At 42.1% G+C, this 18,627-nt stretch overlaps 1 protein-coding gene and 1 pseudogene across 1 annotated transcript in view; both read right to left on the bottom strand.

The window, feature by feature from the left end:
- SIRT1 (sirtuin 1) overlaps positions 1 to 4,446 on the bottom strand; it is a 32,361-nt gene extending 27,915 nt beyond the window's left edge. Inside the window, exons 1-2 of the mRNA XM_040624054.1 lie at positions 4,029 to 4,446; positions 2,329 to 2,445 (exon numbers count right to left, since the gene is read on the bottom strand). Of these exons, the coding sequence (XP_040479988.1) occupies positions 2,329 to 2,445; positions 4,029 to 4,446 (535 nt within the window). The remainder of the gene's footprint in view (positions 1 to 2,328; positions 2,446 to 4,028) is intronic.
- Positions 4,447 to 14,205: 9,759 nt separating this feature from the next.
- Positions 14,206 to 15,793, bottom strand: LOC103667760 (annotated as a pseudogene).
- Between the last annotated feature and the right edge of the window lie 2,834 nt (positions 15,794 to 18,627).

The following is an 18,627-nucleotide window of genomic DNA, read 5'->3' on the forward strand; positions in this document are numbered from 1 at the left end:
CAAAACCAAACCAAACTTATGTTTTTATTGGTGCTGTTAAGACCTTCTCACCACCCTGCCTCGACAGAGGGGGGTATGTCTCGTTCCTAGAGGTGACAAAATGAAGTATTGCCACTTACTCTTTGTAAAAATCTTTTGAAAGATGTACTATAAAATTATCTTAACACAAATACAAAGGCTATGCATCGATGCTAAATCTTGACCGAAGCACTATTTTCAGTTTCTAAAAATCTTAGATTCTCTGGGACGCCTGGGTGGCTCAGCTGGTTAAGTGGCTGCCTTTAGCTCAGGTCATGATCCCAGGGTCCTGGGATCAACTCCTGCATCATCCCGCATTGGGCTCCTTGCTCAGCAGGGAGCCTGCCTCTCCCTCTGCCTGCCACTCCCCCTGCTTGTGTGTGTATGCACGCACACTCTCTCTAAAAAAAAAAAAAAAAAAAAAAAAAAATCTTAGACTCTCTAATAGCGTTTGCTATTACTCTGCAAATTCAGTTATATCTCCTCTTTCTCAAGGATACACTCTTTTTTAACCTGAAATAACTTTTTAAATTAAAAAGACATGAAAACTTAGAGATCAATAAGATACAAATAAAATGACTGGCATTTACAATAAATTTGCCAATTTTACCTCAAAATTTAATTTTAAAACTACTTTTTCTCTATTTCTTTATTGCTGTCATCCTGGTTTAACCCAAAATCACGTCTTATATCATGACTACTGCAATCATTCTTGCCCCTTTGAAGTCAATCTATACACAGTATAGGTTTTTTAAATGATTTTTCTAAGAGAAAAAGTGATTTTGAGGGAAAAGGAAGGTCATTATAGAATGATAAAAGGGTCAATGATATCAACTTTTAAATTTCAAATTCTGATTGTTGCTAATATACAGAAATACAGCTGAGTTTTAAGTAACGATCATGTATCATATAACTTCGGTCTAATCATTTAATTCTAGCAGGTTTTTTTGACATTTCTATCAAACTTCTTACATAATCTTGTCTACTGCAAATAACAACAGCTTTATATCTGCCTTTCTAATACAAGATTCCTTTTACTTTTCTTGCCTATTGTAGAGGCTAGAACCTCTAGTACAATATTGAATAAAATAAAACAAAAAAGAAAAAAAATACAAGAATTAGATTTCTATTGCTCAGATCTAGAAGAATACACAGTAATTAATAACAGAAATATGTACAAAAGAGTTCTACAGATCAATAAAGGAAAGGTACCAGTCCCGAAAGCCCACAGGAAATCTATACGTAATTACTATCTCTTTAAAATTTTCCAGTAATAATCTTCAATTTGATCGAAACCAATCTCCCCAAATGACATATTGATGTTTTGAATATTAATTATTTTTACTCTGAAATTTCTTAGTTTCCTAGTTTAAGAAAAACAAAAACTGAGTGAACATTACAGACACTAAAAAGGAACTAATCACCACTGTTTTAAGAGTCAAGACACTTTTGAAAGAATGAGAACACATTTTAAAAAAAAGGACCATTTTCAAGATGGTCATGTTATACTTTGCTATAAAAATCTGATAGTTTTCTCAAAGTCAAAATACCTTCCCATTTCATCCACATACTTAGTATTTACTGAGCACAAACTGTATGCCAGGCACTTTTCCAGGCACCCACAAAACACTATACCACACAGTCAAAAATCCCTACCCCCATGGGGTTTGTATTCTAGTACAGGAAATAAAACAAAAAGTTAGATACAGAGCTTATAAGAAATGGTAAGTGTTAAGAAAAAAAAAAAGAAGGGGCGCCTGGGTGGCTCAGTCGTTAAACATCTGCCTTCGGCTCAGGGCAGTGATCCTGGCGTTCTGGGATCGAGCTCCACATCAGGCTCTTCCACTGGGAGCCTGCTTCTTCCTCTCCCACTCCCCCTGCTTGTGTTCCCTCTCTCACTGCCTGTCTCTCTGGCAAATAAATAAATAAATAAAATCTTAAAAAAAAGAAAAAAAAAGAAAGAAAGAAAGAAAGAAAGAAAGAACAGATTTGAATTGAGAAAGTGCAAGATACTTTAACTGGAGAAAAAACACTCCACACAGAGGGGTACAAGTGAAAAGAACTGGAGAAGGACTGACTGAGAAATACCAGATTCCAGCTTCCATGAGCTTATTAAGCTGTTTAAAAACAAAAACAGAACAAAGCACTAGACTTTCCCTAGAAACATTCCCTAGAAACATAAGCTGACACTAAATCTCAAGAAGCACCTAAGAACCTCATCACCAGGTTATAAGGGTATAGAAAACTGCAGTTTTAGTTGACATTAAAAAATATACAGAGAAGACATTCTCTAAAGCTCTGAAACCATACCTATCCGTGGCCTTGGAGTCCAGTCACTAGAGCTTGCATGTGAGGCTCTATCATCCTCATCACTTTCACAGGAATGAAAACCATTGGTGATTATTTCATCATCAAACAGAAGGTCATCTGCAAAAGAACCCAAAGTAACTCAAGGCTGCTGAAACAATCTGCACCTAAAATGTATGAAGATCTGTAGCAGTTATGATGCAATGATTTTCACTGAATAAACCACTGAACATTCACTGATAGTGCCTAAGTTAAAAAAATGCCTCCTGGGTCAGCTTGCACCATTCATAGGAGCAGTATATCCTCATCTTTATGGATTCTGTGCAGAATCTTAAAACTTTCAGTTCATCAAAATCTAGAAATAACTATACTTAATCAAAACACAAAAAAGTACTAATCTAGTTACACTGAATTTATTGATCACAAGTAATAGGAATTCATGAAACTTGTCAAAAATTTAACAAATCAGGGGCGCCTGGGTGGCTCAGTCTAAGCGTCTGCCTTCTGCTCAGGGTGTGATCCCAGTCCCGGGATCGAGCCCGGTATCAGGCTCCCTGCTCTGCTGGGAGCTCGCTTCTTCCTCTCCCACTCCCCCTGCTTGTGCTCCCTCTCTCACTGGCTGTCTCCCTCTGTCAAATACATAAATATTTTTTTAAAAATTTAACAAATCAAACATTAACTATGACAATGTCCTCTTAATATGATACTAGACAAAGATATACTTGCGTTATTCGTTTCCCATATTAAATTTTATTCAAATCGAGGGTCAATTTACTAATCTAGACCTTAGTACACATGTATGGTCAAACGGTCCACTGATTGAATTTACTGATAAAGACGAACATCCATCCACGACAGAAACTCCTCAGACCGAAAATATGAAAACCCTCAAAGATGACATGACATACAACTAACACATCTGTTTTAGCGTATCAGAAAAATGTCAATGCGTGTTTCAGGGTTACAGATATGCACACGCACACAAAATTACACCTAATATAAAAAACATTCTAAGTTCATAATTAGAAAAAAAGAAAAAAAAGTACTACTTTTATTAAATAGTTTTAAAGTCCTATCATACTCCATACCCAGCATTAATTGCACCAAAGAACGGTAATGTCTTTTAGAAAAAGCTATGCTTTTCAAATTTTGCAGGCTATGACTTTAGAAACAGCTTTGCTCCTTAAAATTTAAAACAAGTTTAAAAATAAAGATCCTCAAAAAAAAAAAAAAAGAAAGAAACAACCCACGAATAGCACAAGTGTGTCAGTTTGCAAAAACAACTGCAAAAGGTTGATGCAAAGGACCGGCAAAAGTTGCAGGTTTAACTGTGCAGGGAAGGGGTGTGGAAAAGCGAAAGATGTTTAACCAAAGCAATATGCTAAAAAGAGTAGGAGGAGAGAGAAACTTTAAAACCAACTGCGGGAGCTTCCCCGCCCGGCGGCTGCGCAAAGCGCGAAGGCCGCCCAGACGCGCCGCGGAGGGAGGGAAAGGACCCGAGGGAGGGAGTACGCCGGCCGCTCCCGCAGCCCGGCCACCAGCCGTGGAGGCGCACAGCTGAGGCCCGCGGTGGGGAGAGGGACGCCGCAGAACCAGACCTGAGCCCCCAGCCCGCCTCAGAGAACCCCCACCAACCCCACACCAGAAGAGGCCCCGAGAGGGAGGAGGGGATGCGCAGTCCCTGCCGCCCGCGCCCTGCGCACCTCGGTACCCAATCGCCGCCGCCGCCGCCTCTTCCTCCTCTTCGCCCTCGTCGTCGTCGTCGTCGTCGTCGTCGTCGAAGTCGTCGGCCGGCGGCGGCTCCCGGGATAGGCCCTGTAGGCCCGGCCCTTTGTCTCCTTCTCCGGCCGTCGGCGCCTGGGCCTCCCGCTCCCCGCCCGCCGCCGCCGCCTCCCGCCACAGCGCCGCGGCCGCCGCGGGGCAGCCCCCGGTCGCCGCTGGCACCTCACGCTCAGGGGCCGCCCCACCGGGCTCGCCCGGGCTCCGCCCCAGGCCGGGACAGTCTCTCCGCGGCCTCTTGCGGAGTGGCTCCCCGGCGGGCGGCGACGCGGCCTCTCTCTCGGCCGCCACCGCCGAGGGGGAGCCGCCAGGCTGAAGGGCGAGCGCCGCCTCGTCCGCCATCTTCCAACTGCCTCTCTGGCCCTCCTCCCTCGCCTCCTCTGCTCCCGCTCGACTCGCGGCACTGGCGCCCCCGCGGCTCCGGCTGCGGGAGATTTAAACCCCGTCACGTGACCCGACCCTCGTCGCCCCCGCCCTCCCGCGGCTCCCGCCACCCACGCGGGCCGGACCACAACACGGCGGGTCACGTGGCGGGCGGAGGCGGCGTGGGCTGGGAGGAAACGCGGCCCCACCCCTCTGCGGCAGGCGCGTCTAGCAGCTAAACTCGCCCGTTTCCCAACTTCTGTTCAAAACGCTTCAAATCACCGTCGCCCGGATGGCTCAAGTTTTGGTTCACACTGCGAGTTTCCACTTAAGTCTGAAGTGCACACCTTGCTTGCCTTAGTATTTTCTAGATTTAAGCTAAGAGGTTAAAACTTAGTTCCTGGGAGGCGATGAGGAATGAAGCTGGCCAAACTTTAGCTTCATACGCCGGATAACCTTGTTAACAGCGTTTAAGTAGAGAATAAAAGACGCAGTTCACTCCTCACCCTCTTCACGACATTCTGACAGCCCCTTTTTGCTCCTTTTTCTTTTTGCTCCTGTCTTTAGGTGACTGTTCCCCGCCCCCATCACTTGTAGAGTGGTGTAAATTGTCAAATCCTTAAAGGCAGGTGTCCGCCCTAAAAAACCTCTGACCTGGGGGGTTGGAGATCAGCCTATCGGCTTTCTGGCCCCACCTTGGCTCCAAAGGTGTGTGAATTACCTTCTCTGAGCGCGTTGGGTCAAGTGGGCATAGGCAAAGAGCAGAACGAACCTGACTTGGCCTGTACACACTTCTGACTTTGGGTCGGAATTTGAGATTCTTGCCTGCTAGTTTGAGCAATTTATTTAGCCTTTCTAAATGCAATATTCTCATCTCTAAAATGGTAATATTTGTAGGGTTGTAAGAATTTAATGAGATATATGTAAAGTGGGGAGTACCTAGTAGCTCAAAAATATCAGTCCCGTAAATAAATGAATAAATAAATAAATTACTTCTTTGCATACTAGAAGCCCCTCTACTTTCCACTTTCCCTGAAATTCCAGAACAATGTCACTCCATATCTAGCCTTAACTAAGGACTCGTATAAGACGTGGCAGATCTAGGGCCAATGTTTGGTAGAGCATGTGCTTCTGTAGTGGGCATTAGAACCCCTTAAAGGACCTCTCCAAGCTTATAGTAAACCATACTTTAAGCTTACCAAGGGTGCCTGCCTATACTGAACCAATATGTGAAAATTTAGGCAAGCAACTTGTTTCTTTACTTTTTTTTAAAGATTTTATTTATTTATTTGAGGGAGAGAGAGCATGAGCAGGGGAAGCTGCAGAGGGAGAAGCATGGGGCTCGATCCCAGGACCATAGGATCATGACCTGAGCTAAAGGCGGACGCTTAACAAGACTGAGCCACCCAAGTGCCCTGTTTCAACATTCTTTTTTTTTTTTTTTTAAGATTTTATTTATTTATTTGACAGAGATAGAGACAGCCAGCGAGAGAGGGAACACCAGCAGGGGGAGTGGGAGAGGAAGAAGCAGGCTCACAGCGGAGGAGCCTGATGTGGGGCTCGATCCCAGACTGCTGAGATCACGCCCTGAGCCGAAGGCAGACGCTTAACCGCTGTGCCACCCAGGCGCCCCTGTTTCAACATTCTTAAACAAAAACAGAATGTTGAAAATGTAATCTCTAAGGTCCTATCCAAATCCAAAAGTTGGGGGTGCCAGGGTGGCTCAGTTGGTTAAGCCTCTGGCTCCTGGTTTCTGCTCAGGTCATGATCCCAAGGTCGTTAGATAGAGCCCTGTCTGGGGCTCCCCATTCAACTGGAGTGGCCTTGAGATTCTCTTCCTCTGCCCTTCCCTGGCTCACTGGTGCTGGCCCTCACATGCACACTGGTGCATTCTCTTTCCATCCCTCTCCCTCTCCCTCCCTCCCTAAAATGAATATATAAATCCTTGAAAAATAAACAAATAAAATTAAAATAAATCTTTAAATCCAAAGTCACTGCACTTCAAATTAAACTGAGAAACTCTTTCTCCTGGTCTCTTTTCATTTCTGAAAGTGATCTCTTTTGTTCTTGAAGCCTTGGAATCATATTTGAAGTGTTCCTTCAAGTTGATGCCCTCTAACCAATCGGTGACCCAATCCTGTTGTCCTTCCCTCCCTCCTACCCTCTCCCCAGTTCCTAATTACATAGGTACCTCACCCTTTCTGGCTGACATTCTTGACCCTGTTCCCCCCCCCACCACTTTCTCTTCCTTAACCAACAAAATATTTCATAAATCAATTTTCAACCACATTGGTGGGATGTAATATATGATATGTTGAGAGTCAGTATCCCATCAAAATTGAGAGAAAATTTGGGGTACCTGGCTGGCTCAGTCAGTAGAGCATGTGACTCTTGATCTTGGCGCTCTGAGTTTAAGCACCACCTGGGTGTAGGGATTACTTAACAACAACAACAACAAAAACCTATAAAATAAAGAGAACAGTTTACCTTTAAACAAAATTGAGAGAAAATTCCTATCTTTTTTTGAGAAAGACATTTGTAAGATTATGGGCTACTGTTACTTATTCATTCATTCATTCATATTTGTCCATCATGGACTCTTGCTGGTATTTATGAAATGCTATGTGATCAATATGATCGCTAGTGTGCTGAAAAATCAGAGAGGGGTATACATGACAGGTAGGATGAATGAGACACAAATGGTATTAAAAAACAACAAAACAAAACCCTCTCAACTAGACTTCCGGCCTACCAGTTGTTGAAAACTGCTTGCCTGAAATTCAAGTCATTTGAGTCCTTAAAGTTTGCAAGTTCATATTCAGTTTTTCAATCTCCCCCAAATCTGGCCTTGACCTTCTTGTAAATATTTTTAGCATTAGTATACTCTAACTTGAGTTTATCATTTTTAGGAAGCCATTTTTTTAAATGAGGAAGCTCTGTAAGTTCTCATATGGGATGATCTCTAAGCTGCACAGTGCAAGATGTAGACCAGTGTGTATAATATAATGCTATTTGTGAAAAAAAAAAAGATGGGGGAGTGTGGAAGGGAGATCATATATATGTATTTCCTTTTATATGTAGAAAATAACTCTGAAAGCACTTAAATACATAAATGTCTGCCACATATCTGTCATACTTTTTTGCCTGTGCCTCCTTTCCTAGAAGGAGTCCCCTCTACTCCTTATTTAATACATTATAGAGCACATTCCCCTATTTTGTTAACTTATTTTTCTCTATGTTTTATTGATGGTCTCCCCCACCTAGAGCAGGAATTTTGTTCATCCAGTTCACCTTTGTATCATCAGCTTTCTGTGAAAGTAACTGGCACATACATTTATTAATGAAAGAATAAATTAAGAATGTAAATGAGTATTATTTCCATATAGGAAAAGAAAAGAAAGGCAAAGAAACAAGGCAAGGAAATTCAGTTTGTCCCCAGCACAGTTCAGGTGAGAAAGTTCATGAAACATGACATGGGGTTGATGGTACCTGCTTTGACAGCACAAACATGGATGCACTGGCCCGTGAGGTGTTTTCCAGTACCAATAACCAGTTCTCTGAGTCTTCAGACACCACGTGGATGTTCAACAATTCAACTCAATCCTGGCACTAACTACCCAGAGTTAGTAAAGACCTCGCAGCTTCAGGGGTCAGTCTCACAGGACTGCCCCCCAATCAGATGCCAGTCACAAGTCTTAGAACGCCTGTACTTCTGACTACCTGACTATAAATGGGGAGTTTGCATGGTACCCTCCTAAAGTACAATAATTTGCTAGAATAGCTCACAGAACTCAGGAAGACATGTTACCTCTGTTTACAAAGTAAACATTTCCTCTGCATCCTTACGAAGAATATAAATGAACAGCCAGATGAAGAGGTTCTTAAGGCAGGGTGCAGATAGGTCCTGAGCACAGGACGTTCAGTCCCTATGGAATCAAAGTGCAGCACCCTCTCAGGATGTGAATCTGTTCCCCAATTCAGCAGTCTCCCAATTGTTCAAGAGCTTTTACAGAGCTCAAACTCCAGCACACGCAGACCCTGTCTTTGGAGGGCTTAAGTGGGGCCGAAAGTTCCCACCGGCTAATCACTCATCTTTGTGGTGACCAGCCCCAACTTGAGGCTGTCTAGGGACCCCACCTAAGAACTACCTCATTAGCATGAACTCAAAAGTGACAGAAAGGGGCTCATTATGAATAACAAAAGAAGCTCCTATCACTCAGGAAATTACAAGTGTGTTCTGTGTCAGGAATAGGGGACAAAGACAAAATATTTTTTATTATACCAAAAGCTGTCATAGACTTCTGGCACTAGTCACTGTGTTTTTTACTTGCTTTCTAGTGCTAAGTCCCCTAAGCAGCCTTCAACAGTAATTTGGTTTCCCATATAGAATTTCCCACTGGGAAAAAAATGTTTGAAGAGGTCAGTTCTATTTATATAAAAAAATAAATTGGCTTTATAGCTTTAATATCAGTCTCATACGACTACGATTTATTAGGGGAGTTAGTACCAGCTCTGTGTCTTTTAAAAAAATGGTATTGACAAAACTAGTTATTAATGTGGAAAAATACAGATTCCTACCTCACAGTAGATACAAAAATAAATTCTAGGTGGACTGAGGATCTAAATTTAAAAATACAATAAGAATACTATATACTTTGAAGCAAGAAAGATCTTAACTAGGACAGGAACCATTTGAGATATGTATTTTGGGGCACCTGGGTGGCTCAGTGTGTCGAGTGTCCAACTCTTGATTTTGGCTCAGGTCATGATTCCAGGTCCTGAGATTGAGCCCTGAATCAGGCTCCTCACTCAGTGTGGAGTCTGCTTAGAGTTTCTCTCTCCCTCTGCCCCTCCTCCCACTCTAACACTCTTTCTCTCTAAAATAAATCAATCTTCAAAACTAATAATAAAATAAAATATATATTTCCCTGTATGGGTTACCAAAAAAATTAAATAAAAAATACAGTTAGGGGCTCCTGGGTGGCTCAGTCCTTAAGTGGCTGCCTTCAGCTCAGGTCATGACCCCAGGGTCCTGGGATGGAGCCCTGCATTGGGCCGCCTGCTCAGTGGGGAGTCTGCTTCTTCCTCTCCAGCTCCCCCCTGCTTGTGTTCCCTCTCTCACTGTCTCTCTCTGTCAAATAAATAAATAAATAAAATCTTTAAAAAAATTTTTTAAAAATTAAACTAAAAATGAAAAAATATATTTGACTACCTAAAGTTTAAAATATGTTCAAATTTATTAATAGTCAGAGATAAGCAAGTAAAACAATGAGGTATCATTTTTCACTTCTTAGCAGGCAAACACAAAACAAATTTTATTGTTACCATCTTTTGCTTACCAGGCTCTGGGGAAACTGATACTCTCATACATACCCATTGCTATGATAGTGTTGGAAAGTAATCTGGAATATTTATTAAAATTATAAATACACACATACATTTCAATCCAAAATCCCATTTATCTTAATGAAATAAAAGTGTAAGACTATGAATGCCAGAATGTTTATTATGGTATTGATGTTGCAGGAAAAAAAGTAAAGAAACAATCCAGATGTCTTCATTAGGAAAACTGTTGATCAGATTATGGTGTATACCTACTTTGGCATATTATGCAACCATTGAAAAGATCTATAACTGATCTTGAGAAATGTTTATGATACACTTGACAAAACAAGTTGCACAAAAATGTGTATATTATGATCTTTTTATTATTTAATAAAGATCCCTTATTTATTATTTTTAAAACCCCTATCTGCCTATATACAGACCTATATATAAATATGGCTATAGAGGCTTGGAAAAAGTATAGAAAGTTACATGTCAAAATGTTAACATCTTAACATCCCTGATAGAGGGGATAGGCATAGATGGAAAGGTTGAGGACACATTAATAAATGTTTCTTGCTAAAATTTTGTGTATTAAAATGAGCATTTATGGGGCACCTGGGTGGCTCAGTCAGTTAAGCGGCTGCCTTTGGCTCAGGTCATGATCCAGGAGTCCTGGGATACAGCCCTGAACTGGGGGGTTTGGGGGGGGTCCCTGCTCAGCAGGAGTCGGCTTCTCTCTCTGACCCTCCCCCCCCTTGTGCTCACTCTCTCAAATAAATAAATAAAATATATTTTTTTAAATGAGCATTTACATTCAGTTGAGCATCTGCTTTCTGCTCAGGTCATCATCCCAGGGTCCTGGGATTGAGTCCCACATCGGGCTCCTTGCTCAGTGGGGAGTCTGCTTTTCTCTCTGCCTGCTGCTCCCCTGGCTTGTGCTCTCTCTCTCTCGCTCTCTCTGTCTCTCTCTCTGACAAATAAATAAATAAAAAATCTTTAAAAAAATAAAAAATAAAAAGTAAAAATAAATTAAAAATGGGCAATGATATATAAATACATTAAAAGGAAATAATTTAATAAATATAATATACAGTAATAAATAAATGCATAGTATACAATAATATATGTAATGTATAATAAACATATAACACATACTAATATGCTAATAAATGTAATAATAATAATTTAAAATTAATAATAATAATTTAAAAGGAAAAGAGGAACCATTTTTTGAAACTGCAACCTGAGGGGTACACTCTGGGTTCTGGAGATCTCATCAAGCTCCTCCCACCCTGTGAGGCCTAAGTGGTGGCTGACTTTCCTGTTGTACATTCCTTCTTTTTAAATGTCCTAGGTATAACCACAAGTTTAGCAGATGTTATTCTTTCATGGTTTCATGTATATTATTTTGTCTTTTTCATTAGTTATTCACACAAGTGTTGTACTTCCATATAGAACATAGTATTCTAGGGGCGCCTGGGTGGCACAGCGGTTGGGCGTCTGCCTTCGGCTCAGGGCGTGATCCCAGCGTTATGGGATCGAGCCCCACATCAGGCTCCTCCACTATGAGCCTGCTTCTTCCTCTCCCACTCCCCCTGCTTGTGTTCCCTCTCTCGCTGGCTGTCTCTATCTCTGTCAAATAAATAAATAAAATCTTAAAAAAAAAAAAAAAAAGAACATAGTATTCTATACATTATCAAACACCATTTGGGAAGATGTGTGGGATGTCCAAACCAAAGCAAAGAGTAACACCAGTGCAGCCTGCCTTCCACCAGCAATATAAAGACCTAGACCAGTGGTTCTCAACGGGGGCAATTTTGCCCCCTATCCTCCAGAGGATTTTTGACCATCTGAAGACATTTTTTGGTTGTCATAACCCAGTGGGGAAGGAAGGGATGGACTACTGACGTTCAGCAGATAGAGGCCAGCGACACTGCTAAGCATTTTGTAATACAGAAGGCAGCCCCCCCACAACAAAGAGTTTTCCAGCCAAAACGTCAGCAGTGCCACATGTGAGAAACTCTGTCCTAGAGTTTGAACCACAAGGACAGGTAGTACTAGTTGGGACTCTAAGTGACAAAGATTCCCAAGGGGGTGAGGGGGCAAGCTTTTATTAGCAAGGCCAGGTTAAAAAGTAGCATAGGCAATGGGATGCCTGGCTGGCTCGGTTGGTAGAACATGTAACTCTTTTTTTTTTTTTTTAAGGTTTTATTTATTTATTTGACAGAGACAGACAGCCAACGAGAGAGAGAACACAGGCAGGGGGAGTGGGAGAGGAAGAAGCAGTCTCCTAGCAGAGGAGCCTGATGTGGGGCTCGATCCCAGAACACTGGGATCACGCCCTGAGCCAAAGGAAGACGCTTAACGACTGTGCCACCCAGGCACCCCAGAACATGTAACTCTTGATCTTAGGGCTGTGAGTTCAAAGCTCCATGGTGGGCGCAGAGATTGCTTAAAAACAAACTCTTAAAAAAGAAAAGGAAAGTAGCAGAGACAGTGATTTTTCAAACTTTGGTTTTTAGCAGCAGAATTTATCTATTGAATGATCTTAACTCATTGTATAATGTAGACACATTTCCTTTAATATTTAAAGGTCTCCCACTAATCAATAATAAAAAGATTGATAGCCCAGCTGAAAATGAAGAGTTCAGCTCACAGAAAAGGGAATGCAAGTAGCTTTTAAACATGTGAAAGAGAAAGGGCAAAAAAAGAAAGAAAAAAATAAACATGTGAAAGATGTAAAACCTCGCTAAAAATTTACAATGAAATGCCATTTTCACATATCAAGATAGTAAGGAACCCAAATTTGACCATATGTTACATTGGAAAGGATGTGAAAGGCTAAGCCCACTCGTGTAGTAATAATAACAATGTAACTTGGTACAACCCCATGGAAAGCGATCGGCACTATTTATCAAAATGTAAAATGCAGGGGCGCCTGGCGGCTCAGTTGGTTAAGCGGTTAAGGGTCTGCCTTCAGCTCAGGTCATGATCCCAGGGTCCTGGGATGGAGCCCCACATCGGGCTCCCTGCTCAGCGGGGAACCTGCTTCTCCCTCTCCCTCTGCTGCTCCCCCTGCTTGTGCTCTCTCTGTGTCTGTCTGTCTCTCTGTCAAATAAATACATAAAATCCTTTTTTTAAAAATGTAAAATTCATATGCCTTTTAATCTGGCAATTCCAATTCTAGAAATCCATTTTATAGATATATTTGCATATTGTAAAATGCCATATATGCAAGAACATTCATTGTGCCATTGTTTATACTAGCAAATGGTTGGAAATACACTAACTGTCCATTAATGAGGAATTGGTAAAACATTTCATCAGTACACATGTTTATATGTATATAAATTATCACTTAAACTTGGGAAATGGGTAACAGAAATTGCTCCTAGGGAGGGCAAATGGGAGACTGAAAGACAAAGGTATAAGGGAGATTTTTTTTACTGTAAAATCTTTTGTGCCCTTTGAAGTCTTCACCATGTGCATCATTACATATCATAAATGTGTGTGTTAGTATGTCATACATTACATATCTTAAATACATAAAAGGAAGGCTGTTCTCATTGAAGTAGGCTCCCCAGGTTTCCACCACAGCCTCCCTCAAGACATCACTAAGAAGATTTAAGGTCCTAAAAGAACATAGTAAAAAAAGCTACTGTCAGAGTTGTGTTAGGGTAGAGTAATTGCTGTAATAATAATCCATAGATTTCACCAGCTTAATGCAACAAAACTTACTTTTCATTCATACAACAATCCTACATGACTGCTCTTCACCGGATGGCTTTTGGGGTCAGCTTTCCTTTGAAAAGTGACCAAGAGACCCTCGTTCCTTCTATCTTATAGCTCTGCCATCTGACAGGCAAAGGGAATTAAGTAACATCTGTTGAAAGGTTTTATGGACCAGTCCTGGAACTGACACTACTCCTTCTCACATCAACTATCTAGAAACAGCCAAGTGGCTGCACACCAGGAAGCCTGGGAAATTTTATCATTCAAGGTGACAGAATGGAGTTGAGGGCAAACAGAAGACAATGACCAAGATCAACTCATTATAACTTTTTGTTTTCATTTAAGACAAGAAATACTTTATTCAAACCCATCAGAGAAATGGACAGCTTGGGTCTGTAACAAAGCATCATGTTTTAAAGCACAGGTCAGTAATTGTAAGTGAGAGTATACACTACTAAACACAAATTAACTGACCAGAGCACAACTTTTCAATGTTCAAAACAGAATAAACTTCCCTGTAAAAGCAGCACCTCTGTGACATTTTTGTTGTTGGGGGGTGGGGGTGGCAGAGGGAGAGGGAGAGAGAAAATCTTTTTTTTTTTTTAAAGATTTATTTATTTATTTTAGAAGAAGAGAGAGATAGCAAGGGGAGGGGAGTGGAAGAGGGAGAGACTCTCAAGCAGACTCCCCACTGGGCGCAGAGCCCAGCTCAGGGCTCGATGCCACTACCCTGAGATCATGACCTAAGCCTAAGTCAAGAGTCGAAAGCTTAACCGACTGAGCCACCCAGGTGCCCCACTTTTGTGACATTTAGAACTTTAGTGTTCCTCTCCTCCTTTACACTCTCCTTTTACAGAATCCACACCAACCTCATAATTCTTCTTAAGGGCAGCCATGTCCTCACAGGCCTCAGAAAACACTCCTTCTTCCATGCCCTCACCCACATATCAGCGAACAAAGGCACGCGTGGCATACATCAGGTCAAACTTGCGGTCCAGGTGAGCCCAGCCCTCAGCAATGGCTGTGGCGTCACTCGGCACGCTCACAGCTCACTGTACTTTGGCCAGGACTGCACCAGGCACCACAGTAGGAGGTTGGTAATGAATGCCAACTTTGAAGCCAGTGGTGTACCAGTCACAAACCGGATGGTACGCTTGATCTTGACCGTGGCAATGGCAGCACTGACATCTCTGGAACATCGCCACAGTACAACAGGCAGCAAGCCATGTATTTACCATGGTGAGGGGCGCATTTCACCATCTGGTTGGCTAGCTCAAAGCATGCACTGGTGATCTCTGCTACAGAAAGCTGGTCATGGTAGGCTTTCTCAGCAGAGATGATTAAGGCATATGTGGCCAGAGGGAAGTGGATGTGGGGCTAGGGCACCAGGTTGGTCTGGAATTCTGTCAGATCAACATTCAGGGCTCCATCAAATCTGAGGGAAGCAGTGATGGAGGACACAATTTGACCTATCAACCTATTTAGGTTAGTGTCGGTTGGAAGTCCAATATCGAGGTTTCTATACTAGATGCCATATATGGCCTCATTGTCTACCAGGAAGGCCCAATCAGAGTGTTCCAGGGTGGTGTGGGTAGTGAGGATGGAGCTGTCGGGCTCAGCTATAGCTGTGGAAACCCTGGCAGCTGGGTAAGTGGAGAACTCCAGCTTGGACTTCTTGCCATAATCCACAGAGACGTTCCATCAGCAGGAAGGTAAACCTGGAACCAGTTCCCCCTCCAGAGTGGGGAAAATCAAGAAGCCCTGAAGACCTGTACACTGGTTGGCCAGTTTCCAAATTCGGTCCAAGACAAGGTCGATGATCTGCTTGCTAATGGTGTGGTGCCCTCAGGCGTAGTTATTGGCATCTTCCTTCCTTGCCTGTGGTGAGCTGCTCAGGGTGGAATAGCTGGTAGTAGGTGCATCAATGACTGTGTGTTCCAGGTCTACGAACACTGCCCTGGGCACATGCCTGCCAGCACCCATCTCACTGAAGAAGGTGTTGGAAGAGTCACCCCCCCCCATGGTCTTATCCCAGCAGGCATTACCAATGTGGACACCAGCTAGGCCAACATGGATGGAGATGTATTCACACGTGGTTGCTGCTTTGTAGCTACTGAGCAGGTGGTGGAGAGGAAGAAGAGAGGTTGTTGCTTTTTACAGCATGACTCAGGCAGTTGACGTAAGAGAACTTCCATTCATTGTAACACTTATAAAGAGTTTCCAGGGGCACCTGGGTGGCTCAGTTGGTTAAGCAACCAACTCTTGATTTCAGCTCAGGTCATGATCTCAGTCTTGAGATTGAGCCCCACATCGAGTCCAAGCTCAGCAGGGAGTCTGCTTGAGGTCCTCTCTCTCTCCCTCTGCTCCTCCCCTAACTCTCTATGTCAAAATGAGTAAATAGATCTTAAAAGAAGTTTCCAACTAGCCTTTCACGGAATGCACCCACCTCTTCTACGGGGTCTTTTAATGAACAGAAGCATTAATTTTAACATAGACTAATTTATCAGTCTTGTTCTTCATATTGGGTTGTTTGTTTTCTTTCCCCTTTGTTTCTACTGAGCTATAATTGACATATAACATTATATCAGTTTTTGGTGTACAACATAATCATTTGATATATGTATACATTGCAAAATAATTACCAGAATAATATTCACCACCACACATAGTTACAAAATTTTGCATGTGTGTGCAATGAGCTTTTAGATTTACTTTCTTAGCAATTTTCAAATATATAATACAGTCTTGTTAATTACAGTCACCATGCTATGCACTACATCCCCAGGACTCATAACTTACAACTGAAAGTTTATGCCTTTTGACCACCTTCACCCATTTCGCCTACTCCCTGCTTCTGGCAACCATGAATCTGTTCTGTTTTTATGAGTCTGGTTTGTATGTATGTATGTATGTATTTATTTATTTATTTTAAGATTTTATTTATTTATTTGACAGAGAAAGAGACAGCCAGTGAGAGAGGGAACACAAGCAGGGGGAGTGGGATAGGAAGAAGCAGGCTCCCAGCGGAGCAGGGAGCCTCATGCGGGGCTCGATCCCACGACTGGGATCACTCCCTGAGCCAAAGGCAGACGCTGAGACTGAGACTGAGCCACCCAGGTGCCCCTGATTTGTTTTTAGATTCCACATATAAGTGGAATCATACAGTATTAATCTCTTTTCTGTGACTTATTTCATCTAGCATAACGTCCTCAAAGTCCATCCATGCTGTTGCAAATGTCAGGATTTCCTTGTTTTTTTATGGCTAAGTAATATTCCACATATATCATATTTGCACATTTTCTTCATCCATTCACCCCTTGATGGACACTTAGGTTGTTTCCATGTCCTGGCTGCTATAAATAATGCTGCAATGAATACGGGTGTGCAGATATCTTTTGAAATAGTGATTTCATTTTCTTTGGATAAATATCCAGAAGTGGAATTGCTGGATTATTTGTTAGTTCTATTTTTACTTTTTTGAGGAACATCCATTATATGTTCCATTACAGCTGCATTCCCACAATGACCTGAGCTGAAGGCAGATGCTTAACCAACTGAGGCACCCCAGCACCTGATGATGCTCAGTGGGGAGCCTGCTTCTCCCTCTGCCCATCCCCCTGCTTATGCTCTTCCTCTCTCTCTCTGACAAATAAATAAATAAAATCTCTTTAAAAACTTCTTCACTTATTTTCATTTTAATATTCTCTCTCTTTCTATAGAAACTGGTACAAAATTTTTTATTTTACAAACCCAGCATTATAATACTTTTTTTGTGCATTTGTATTATCTCACCTATTTGGTGATAAGCTTTTTAAGGATATTAAGGTTATTTTTGTATTAGGTCTTCAATTAATCATTTCATCAATATTACAAAGCATCTACTATATACATAATGTGATACAGAGTGCCTGGCTGTCTCAGGTGGTAGAGCATGTGACTTTTGATCTTGGGGTCCTGAGTTCAGGCCTCACATTGGGCATAGAGCTTACTTAAAGAAAAGCGGTGGGAGGGCATCTGGGTGACTCAGTTGGTTAGCTGTTTGACTCTTGATCTCAACTCAGGTCTTGATCTCAGGGTCATGAGTTCAAGGGGGTTGGGCTCCATCCTGGGCATGGAGTCTATTTAAAAAAAAAAAAAAAAGCAACCAAGTATATAACAATACATAATAGGATGCGAACATGGACAAGAAATACTTAATTCCTGACCACAGAGAACTTGGGGAATATATCACTTGTCATTCAAATAGAAGGCATTCAGTAAATATTTGTAGAATGTACCTGAGAAAACTTTTTGCAGTAGGTGGGATTTTGAAATCTAGCACTGTTACAGGATTTCTCTGCCTTTAGTGCCCGCCGTTCTTGGTCAGGCCAGTTCCAAGATTGAAGAGATAGACCAGGCGGAGAGTGGTGGGCAGCAAAGCAAAGTTTACTAAGCAATAGTATAAAGCTTCCAGAGAGGGAGGGGGGCCTGAGAGGGTTGCCTCTGGAGTTTCTAAGTTTAGGAGTTTGTATGAGCTCTTTTGCAGAACTATCTTAAGCAATCAGGGTGCACTGAGTCCTGCCAATCAGGGCTTTAGTCACATATCTGTCTACCTATTAGGTTAATGTCAAAGCGCTGATGGTCTTCTTTTGGCTGACATCTGGGGGCTTATGTCTCAACTGCCCCTTGCCCGTGATATTGACAAATGCTTTGTGGTTAATTGCCTTATTTTCGGACGTTTTGCACAAGTCATTTCTGCAAAGATTGCAAAGCAGAATGCTAGTGCGGTCCTGTCTAAGCTGCAAAACAGGATACTGTTTTATTTTCGCTGTCCTGACTCCATATTTTCTTGTTGGGGACACTGGCCCAGACTACCTAATTGTCCAACTAACTCCTAGCAGCATCTGTTGGAATTATAATTAGAATATAAACGAGTTAGCGGCACCTGGCTGGCTCAATCAGAAGAGCATGAGACTCTTGATCTCGTGGTCTGAGTTTGAGCCCCACATTGGGTGTAGAGATTACTTAAAAATATGTATATGTAGGGGTACCTAGAAGGCTCAGTCAGTTAAACTTCTGGGTCTTGGTTTCAGCTCAGGTTGAGTTCTCAGGGTCCTGGGA

This window comes from Ursus maritimus, unplaced genomic scaffold, assembly GCF_017311325.1.
Source record: "Ursus maritimus isolate PB19 unplaced genomic scaffold, ASM1731132v1 scaffold_7, whole genome shotgun sequence".
NCBI lineage: Eukaryota > Metazoa > Chordata > Mammalia > Carnivora > Ursidae > Ursus > Ursus maritimus.